General features: G+C 40.7%; 1 protein-coding gene across 2 annotated transcripts in view; it reads left to right on the top strand.

Moving 5' to 3' along the window:
* Nucleotides 1-10,000, top strand: part of LOC119594370 — a 213,351-nt gene that overhangs the window by 84,031 nt on the left and 119,320 nt on the right. For both annotated transcript variants that reach the window (XR_005230599.1, XM_037943436.1), the window contains exon 2: nucleotides 2,951-3,141. Coding sequence is in view for 1 of the 2 variants with exons in the window: in XM_037943436.1 (XP_037799364.1) it covers nucleotides 2,951-3,141 (191 nt within the window). In the remaining variant the exon portion in view is untranslated. The remainder of the gene's footprint in view (nucleotides 1-2,950; nucleotides 3,142-10,000) is intronic.

The following is a 10,000-nucleotide window of genomic DNA, read 5'->3' as shown; positions in this document are numbered from 1 at the left end:
CGTCGGAAATTGTGATGTTTGACGAATATGAGAGAAAACGGAGAAGGAGAAAAAATCACAGTTTTGGAAACTTTCCAAATGCAATGCATATCTATGTTTATTCTTTTATTTCCTTGTGTTTCGGTCTCCTTTTTTTCTGCAATTTATGTTCTCTTCAAGATTGTGGAATACAGTTTTGTGTGCATTTTTTGCGTTTCTCAAAAACTATGAGAAAAAAGTATATTTTTATGGTTTCATATACGAAAAGTGAAATTTTCTGCCTTTTTTCTGACTCTCTTTCACATTCTCTTTTTTCTGCATGTCTGTCTATCTGTATCTCTTCCTTTCTCTCTCTCTCTCTTTCTGTCTCTCTCTCCTTCAACCTCTCCCTGCCCCTCTCTCCTCTACTCTCTTCCACCCGCCCTCTCCCTCTCCTTCTCCTTCTCCCTCTCCCTCTCCCTCTCCCTCTCCCTCTCCCTCTCCCTCTCCCTCTCCCTCTCCCTCTCCCTCTCCCTCTCCCTCTCCTTCTCCCTCTCCCTTTCCCTCTCTTTCTCCTTCTCCCTCTACCTCCACCGCTTCCTTTCCCTCCTCTTTCCTCTCTTCCTCCCTCCCGCCTTCCCTCTCCTTCTCCTTCTAGTTTACTTTCAGAAACATACAGACATCTGCAAAGGTTAAAATCCATCGTCACAGACTGCAAACGCAATAAAAACTCCCTGATATATTGCAGAAATACTGATTTGCAAGCCGCCCCGAACGATAAATCTGGCGTGGTTCTTTTAATGAAAATATCTTTATTAATTCATGCTCCTAACTATTTTGTAAGAGACTGATTTATTATGCTTCGCCTCTTAGAGTTCTCACAATCACCTACTGGTAAGTGGAGGCGAGGTGTGTGTATGTGTGTGTGTGTGTGTGTGTGTGTGTGTGTGTGTGTGTGTGTGTGTGTGTGTGTGTGTGTTGTGTTTTGTGTGTGTGTGTGTGTGTGTGTATGTGTGTGTGTGGTGTATGTGTGTGTGTGTGTGTGTGTGGTGTTGTGTGTGTGTGTGTGTGTGTGTGTGTGTGTGTGTGTGTGTGTGTGTGTGTGTGTGTGTGTGTGTGTGTGTGTGTGTGTGTGTGTGTGTGTGTGCACCTGAAGCATTGCGCACACACGACCCCCCTTTCCCAAATGACTAAATAGCCCGAAAGGAGTCTCATCGAGCGAGACCGTCACCCGCTGAAATCCATTTTATGAGGAATATTACCTTCCCCCTTTACTCTGTGAACGCTATCATTACCAGTTATTAATACGTCCTTTTTCTCCTCTCTTCTTTCGTTTTTATTCTTTTACCTCTTTTCTCTCTCGTTCTCTCCCATATCCACTTTGCCCTCTGGCCATATCCAAATACAGGCCACCATTGTATTTGAAAGACATGTGAATTTCTGTATCATATTGTATTTTGCATTTCTTTTAAGGTTATTTTATTTGCCCTTTTTTCTCCTTTGATGTCTATGCGTATATATTACTCTCCATAGAATATGTTTCTCCTAGGGGTCTTCATTTTTTGTGCAACAGAGAAACGGATATCATTCTTAAATTCTAGTCGTGTTCTTTGTTAATGCGCTTTCCTTAACGTGGAAACCAGAGCTAGCCGAAACCGCCATCGCACTCGCCAAAAAGTGCCGATTCCGCCAGATTTCCGGTAACTTTTGGCGATGATTGCGGAAATTAGCGGAAGTCAATACACACTTGAATGAAATTGAATAGCTGTATTTCGCTGTTTGATGGCCGTGATGAGCCTGTATTATACAGCAACACCTACGGGCGCCGGCAGAGGCGGTTTGAACACACGCCGCTGTTGAGTGGTCGGGTTTCCATTCTTAACTTTCGACAGACCATTATATTCTTCTTCTTTTGGACTAAGTTATAGTCCGAGCCTTATTGACTCACGAGATACGTTGAGTTCGTTCATATTTTTGTATAAGAATTTACTTATTCGAAAAATATTTTATATTCACTTCTATGAGAACATATTTCTCCTTAGTTAATCACTGTAGCCTATATATAACGAAGCCCTAAAATTACTTATAATTACATAAAAACATCATGTACCATACAAATACAATTCCGATGTCTAGGACAGCTTAATCACAGTTTTGTTTATTACAGCATGATGCTTTACTCCAAAGCTGAAATATTATGTGCCATATATTGTAACATTAATCCTCTGCATTAGGGTATAAAAAACGAACGATGATTGTATACAAGAAAATCCAATTTGCTGTCTATATCTACATCGTATCTATGTTTAAGTTACATTTAAATGAATTTTAGAATTCTGTTTATGCTCTACGTTTTTATTACAGTGCAAAACTTGAACCCAGAAATGAATTGCATCTTCCCTGTGTTCTAAATTGAAAATGTTTCCTTTCATATTTTGCTTTAGAATCATTCCCTCAATTTTGTTTCCTCGATTTTATCAAATTCGAAATCCCTTTCTCTCCCACAATGTAAATCATTAGCCCAAACGCAAATCCCATTTCCTTGAGACTAAATCAAAACTTATCCAATTTATATAATCAGAACTTCCTCTGTGTCTCTCCCACAGAAAAAAACCAAGGTCGAATGATTCTGTTCCTTCTTCATTAAACATATTCCATCCCCCTCTGTTCTCCCACAGCACATAATCTGAATCTTCAGTATGTCTATCTAATCCCAAATTACCCAGTTATCTAAGTCTGACTCCCTATGTCTCTCCCCAACAGCATAATTCTGTCATAAATCATCTAATTATCATATGCAGAGTCTAAAACTTCAAATCCCTGTTTCGCCTCAACAGCACAATTTTAATCATAAACCATTGAATAACCGCATTCAATTTATCTAACTTCCAGTCAGTCCCTCTTTCTCTCCCCGTATTATAATTCTAATCACAAATCATCTAATTATCTAATGCTACTTCTCTAACTCTGAGTCCCTCCTTCTCTCCCGCAGTATAAAGCCACAGCCCAAAGACGGACAGACGAAAAGCAATCCTTCGAAACGGCACAGAGAGCGGCTAAACGCTGAACTCGACACCCTAGCCAGCCTCTTGCCTTTCGAACAAAATATACTGTCAAAGCTCGACAGACTATCCATCCTTCGCCTCTCCGTGTCGTATCTGCGGACGAAGAGCTACTTTCAAAGTGAGTATTGTGTTCTGTATTGTGAGTATTGTGTTCAAAGGAGGGGGTGTTGTGCTAGTCTTAGTATAAGTGAGGTGTTAGGGCAGTGCCTAAAAGGAGGTGTAGTGGTAGTTTCAGTATAAAAAGGGTGTTAGGCTTGTATAAGAAAGGGAGGAATGTTGTGTTAAGTGTTCGCATAAAAAGGATATTGTGTTTGCGTTAGAAGGGAAGAGCAATATATTGTGTTAGACGGAGAGGGACGTTGAGTTCATTATTAGAAAAAAAATGTGGACAATGTTACCATTTGGAAAATAATTATCGCTATGAATGAAAGAGGAGGAAAGACCTCAATTATTACAATAAATAAATAAATAAATCACTGTAGAAAAAACATGCCACATGACTAGAAAGAACATTGCAATTGCATTAAAGTAGTTATTATAAGATAAGGCTTCATTTTAAGAGCTACGTTTCAAGTACGTCATGTTATTTTGCGAGGCATACACTTTATAGTTAAGGGAGGAGAAGTCAACTGTATGGCTACAACGCCATAACATCATTGATATATTCTAATACGAATTGTATTTTAAGACTATGAAGATGCTGTTTTTTTTCGTTGTTTTTCCTAATTGCTTCCTTCTTGAGGTAATTCTGGTAAGAGAGGAAGTACTCTTCGCCGTAAGACAGTGACTAAGCAAAAATGATACCTTTTTATTACATTGCCCAGTTTAACTCGCCGTTTCATTTCAAGTATTATGGCGACGTTGTACTAACACTTAAATGCCCCGGGTATATTATCTTTAAAAATTCAAGCAAGATAACCGAAGGAAAAAAAAATATATCTTCCCTGAAAATGTTACACTTTGGAATGTTTCTATTATATTCCTGAAATATATAACCTGGCTAAGTAACAGTTATAATGTACGCACATACCCAGTACTACCCTCATAGTGTAGTCAGTCATTATCTTCAGTTCCAAATGGCCTTATGTCATCTTTGGGCACTTGATCTACATGTTAATCAGCCCTTAAATATAATTGCAATAGACTATGTTGCATGGTTCCATTAGAAAACAAATTAGATTGTTATACAGCAATTATGGTTACAAATTATAAGTTGTTCCATTACGTAACAAATTACATTACGCCATTGTTAGGCTCTCGGTCTTTGCCTTAATCGAACTTAAAATGTAATTACAAAAGTTGATGGAGGCTCGCGACTATGGCCCTTTATTTCAGGACGGGCTAAAGCAATACATAAGTGCCAGGGAGCCCGCCATTTTATGCCGTCTCCCTTACAGGTTCCAATGCTCTTTATCTATTTTGTTATTCCTCTTAGGCACATGGTAATTCGGGGAGTATCTGGCATTCTATATATAAATCTCTTCTTCATTCTCTTTTAGTCCCCATGTTATATTTCGAGAAAAAAGAAAGTTAAAGTGGAATACAGTCGTGGCACTGTATGTAACTCCCCCCCACTCCCGAGCCTAAGTAAACAAGTTCGAAGTATTTCCGAAATTGGGCGAAGAGCTGTGCTTATATATCGGGGTCCAATGCCAGTGCTTCATCAACTCGGTTTCCGCCTGTATTGATTACCGCTACTTGTATCCTCACACACACACACACACGCACACACACACACACCTTCCCTCCCTCCCTCCCTCCAAACCCCGATTTTTAGATCACCAGAAGTCGGAAACCTCGCTTTTTAGACGTAAACATACTCTCTATGTATGTTATAGTACCATGCGTGAGGTTAATATCACATGAGGGTTTTGTTTGTTTGAGTTACGAAGGGCGTTGAAACTTTCATCTTCTTACGGTTATGTCTCTCCGGGTTCTTTGTCGGCTGGCCTCTGAGGGTCTTTGTTTCCATAGCAACGAATGGACGCTAACATTGTCACGATCACCGACTCGTATTTCCATTTCGGTAAATTCTCTTCTCGGTAAAACTTTCTGTCTTCGTTGATTTTAATCTCTGGTAGTTATGGTTGTGTTAGTTGATGTGGATAAAAGGTTGGAGTGTTTATCCTGCCGCAATTGGACGCGTGGCAAGGATCCGGACGCATTTACTTAAGCCTAGGTCGGAGTCAGAGATCATAGCGCCGGCCTACCCCTAAGCGATGGAAAAGGGGAAGAAGCGGGGGTGCGGACAGTTTTATTTCCGATTTATATATTTCCCTCAACCCCCCTTATGACGCAGGCCAACTCTCATCGCTTCAGCCTTACATTATTCCTGAGAAAAAAGACTTAGACGAAATAGAAGCGCACGTATAGCAGGAAAGAGAGGAAACGGCGGGAGTTGAATAAATGGGGAAATGCGATGCATGGAGATTTATGGAATACCAGGAATCAGAGGACGCGAGCAAGCCCTGCTATTGGCGGGCGCGCGGACGAAAACCTCCGCCCTATTGGTAGATCTTCAGATACAGACGCAGTGACTCATACCCAATGAAAAATACGGAATGAGTTATTGCCATTGGCTTGCGAGGTGGCCAATGATGGGGCGAGATACGGGCTCGGTCGCGGCCCTGCGCCGGCCTGCGGCTCCGTGGTGCACGTGTGGACTTGTCGGTGTGCGTATACATACGTACATACATAAACCTATACAAGCACACATCCAATTATCAGGCTATAGATAGATTATGTAAGGGTGTATATATGCATCCATAAGTGAATGTACACATTTGAATACATTTATGCAAATCTGTTTATAGAAAGATATATAACGCATGTGTCTGTACGTGTATTCATATTAGAATCCCACGGCGCTGTTACCTTGTTTCTAATTGGTGTCCACAAAGTAATTTTTTTCTTAGTCGCACCATATCTCAAACTTTCCTTTCCTTTATGTAATCACAAATCAATCAAATGCGATGGAATCAATGGTACATTCTTAAATAATAAGACTAAAATTACTGCCTCAATCGCTGTCGTTCAGCCAATGAACCGAGGAGTATGGCTTTGTTAAGTGTTCTTGTTGGAAGCTGAGTTATTTTAACAGTTTATGTGAACATACACATATGTCGATGCAAAAACACCCACATTCCTCAATATATATATATATATATATATATATATATATATATATATATATATATATATATATGTATATACATATAAATTGTGTGTGTGTGTATGTGTTGTGTGTGTGTGTGTGTGTGTGTGTGTGTGTGTGTGTGTGTGTGTGTGTGTGTGTGTGTGTGTGTGTAGTTTGTGTGTGTGTGTGTGCGTGCGTGCGTGCGTGCGTGCTTGCGTGTGTGTGTGTGTGTATGTGTACGTATGTGTGAAGCCTTCCTGGCGCGGCTACCATCTTGTCCTCTCTGATTGGAACTCCGGGAGAACGATCACCTGCTAGCGGTATGGGTGGGAAAGGGGGGGGGGGTCACTCAAGTGATTTATGAGATTTGTTACTGAGACTATGGGCACATACACAGCACACACACAAATGCTTTATGCATAGGGAGGATCACACGTACACTTATTTATATATATACATATGCACAGTTACATACACACATGTATTTATATGTGTGTGTGTCTGTGAGAGAGAGAGAGTTTATATATACATATGTAGTACATAGATGCTTAATAAGTATACACAGTAAACATACATATTTGGTTATTTGTGATTTGTTTATGATGCGATGAATTTTTATCTACGAAAAAAGAATGCACAGTCGCTTCTAGATTGGAAAATTATCCCTTAATCCCACCAACATTTTTGCTGTAGTAATAAAATTGAGTTGAAAGTGTCACAAATATGAACAAAAAACGGAGACCGGGAGGCAAATAGACAAACCCAACTAGGGGGAAAAATACAAAAAGAAAATAAGACGATAAAAAATATAAAAAAGAAGAAAAAACGTAACTGCCAACAACAGAAAACAACCAATAACTCCCTAAACAACATAATAACGACTCGGTCCCACGGGCTGTCTTCTCCCGACCAACTAACTTATAAAGAGCTTGTCCAAAGTGTCCTTCAGCTCCCCTTCTGACTTGTCCAGTTGTTGGCCAAATTAAGTCAATTGGTGAGCGGGTGTGTGCCACTTGAGGTCGTTGGATGGCCACAGTGCCAGCGGTGCCAGCCCTTTAAGCCGCTCTTGGTGCCGGGGGGAAGGGTTTGGCTGGCGGGAGCCTTCCGCTCCTCTACTGGCGAGGCTTCGGGAGGAGGGTCTCCGTCGGTGTGGGGGTTCGGTCTCCTGGTTTAGGGTCGGTCTCGGTCTTTCCTTTTCTCTTCCATTGCGCAGGAAAATGATGAAAAGATTCTCTCTCTCTCTCTCTCTCTCTCTCTCTCTCTCTCTCTCTCTCTCTCTCTCTCTCTCTCTCTCTCTCTTCTCTCTCTTTCTCTCTACTGTCCATTCAAGAATCCATTTTGATCCCCAGCTCTTATTTTCTATTCGTTCCTTGTAAGGGGTTGATGCTGTATTTCTTTTTTTTTTTTCATGGGAATTGTGCTGACTTGTCTGCTATTTGTTGTTTACTTGAAATGTGATGCTATGAACGATGTTATTGTCTATGTTATTGACAAATTATTTCCCCACTAATAGAAATTACTGTTATCTGTTTATCACTCACGGACACCATGATATTATTTTCTGATTCAAGTGAATCAATGTTATCATATTCTCATTCAGGACTTAATATTTTTTTCCACAGATAAGTGATACACACATTTTATTCTTCTAAAAAAAGAAATCGTATTTCTTTGTTCAAGTAAATTATTGATGTACTTCTTTCAAACACAAATCATGCTAACAACTCCTCTCTCGAGAAAAAAAAATCCTCACTCAAAATAATCGTTATCATACCGACATCCCTTCGGATAAAGAAATACAGTTATATATACATCTGCAACATGCGTGGATTATATATCAAATTTATTGCATATCATAGTTGGAATCAGACACCAAAATCATCAACAAAATTGCCATACACAGATACATACATAAACATTTATCAAAGTACAAGCACAATGACGTGTGAAAATGAGATGAAACATGTGTTATCTCGCTGTCGCCGTTCCATTCCATGCAAATACTTCATTCAGAACATCTCAAACGCAAATCATGTCATGTCAAAGCCTGCACGGAAAGATAAAAAATGATACAGTCACGTCCGTATATACATGCGAATCGAGTATCACGATAGAAGTGCATGAGAGGGAACTTGTTATGTCCTTGTTGCAGCGTCATGCACGGGGTTGAATATTTTCACTTCTCCTTACAGCGGGTTGAAGTGAACGCTGCCTGGTAGACATTGTTATAATATTCTCATTGTATACTTTCAATAAAAACGCCATTTCTCGAAAAAAATAAACAAGTTCGCTCGCCTCTGGCCGTGGAAATCTCGGTTAATTGTTTGGTTCATTTCGGTTGCTCGGTTAGATCGGGTTATGCTTGGTTATGCTGGGTCATGCGAGGTTAGGATAAGGCTCGGCTCACATCGGCGAAGTCACATAAGGGTTAGAGTTTAGTTAGGTAAGCGTAGGTAAAGGCTCGGCTAAGTTAAGATTAGCTTAAGTTAGGTTAAGCAGGGCAAGCGCGACTGAGGTGGCAGAGCATGACACAGTAGCATAGAATCAAGCTGTTACCTCGTAACATGCAGGGCCATTTTTATCAATCCGTAAGACAGTGGATTTAAGCTTTGACATGGAAATCGTTCTAAAACATGTGTATGTATGTATGTGTATATGCATATGGATATGTATATGTATTTGTATATGTTTATGTATATGCACACACAACACACACACACACACACACACACACACACACACACACACACACACACACACACACACACACACACACACACACACACACATAGCGAGAGAGAGCGAGAGAGAGAAAGAGAGAAAGAGAGAGAGAGAGAGAGAGAGAGAGACATATATCTGCGCACGCACACATATATATCTGTGTGTGCGTGTGCGTGTGTGTGTGTGCGTGTGCGCGCGCGTAGTGTGTGTGTGTGTGTGTGTGTGTGTGTGTGTGTGTGTGTGTGTGTGTGTGTGTACATACATATATGTGTATATAAACACATGTATGTGTATATGTGTATATGTATATATGTACATATATACATATACACACACACGAATATGTGTGTGTGCGTGCGTGCGTGCATATGTGTGTGTGTGTGTGTGTGTGTGTGTGTGTGTGTGTGTGTGTGTGTGTGTGTGTGTGTGTGTGTGTGTGTGTGTGCGTGTGTGTGTGTGCGCGCGCGCGTGCGTGTGCGTACTAATAAAAACCCTTATTAACAGGTTTTCAAACCTGGGAAACACGTTGACATATTTTGCCACGTGGGAATAATGCTCACTCATATAAGCACACAAAAGCTTGCGCTGCCCCCCTTACTCAAAATGGAATTCCGAAGATGAAGTCAGCAGAAGCCGGTCTATCTTTACTCTAACGGGAGTCTGAGGCGCCACAGCCAAGTGTGCAAAAAGCCATGCTACCATGTCCTGCTTCACGACAGTCATGCTATCGTGAACCTTCACATGAAGCCCATGCTTTCTCCTCCAAGATCTGGAAAAGCAGAGCTTATCAGCATATGTGCAAAATCGTGCTGCCACCCTGTCGTTATGTTCAACCTAGCGTAAACGCGTCACACTTCTTCTGTCATTATCTCCAACTATTGTGAGTAGAAAGTACTTTACCGTTTCACAGGGGAATAAGAGTGGTATAATATGCTATGATACAGTCTTCTTCCTTCCCTCTTTCCGATGGTGCTATAATCTGCCATACAGTGCTATGACAATCTTATCTCCATCCCACTCTTACTTTCAACAGAATTCCCATTATCTTTTCATCCCACTGAAATCTGTGTTATCAGCTCCCTTATCAGCGGCTGATAGCATGATACAGTGACATTGAGAG

The sequence above is a fragment of the Penaeus monodon genome, chromosome 3 (assembly GCF_015228065.2).
Source record: "Penaeus monodon isolate SGIC_2016 chromosome 3, NSTDA_Pmon_1, whole genome shotgun sequence".
Taxonomy (NCBI): domain Eukaryota; kingdom Metazoa; phylum Arthropoda; class Malacostraca; order Decapoda; family Penaeidae; genus Penaeus; species Penaeus monodon.
Note: the sequence above shows the minus strand (reverse complement) of the source record. Positions and strands in the feature narration are given on the sequence as shown.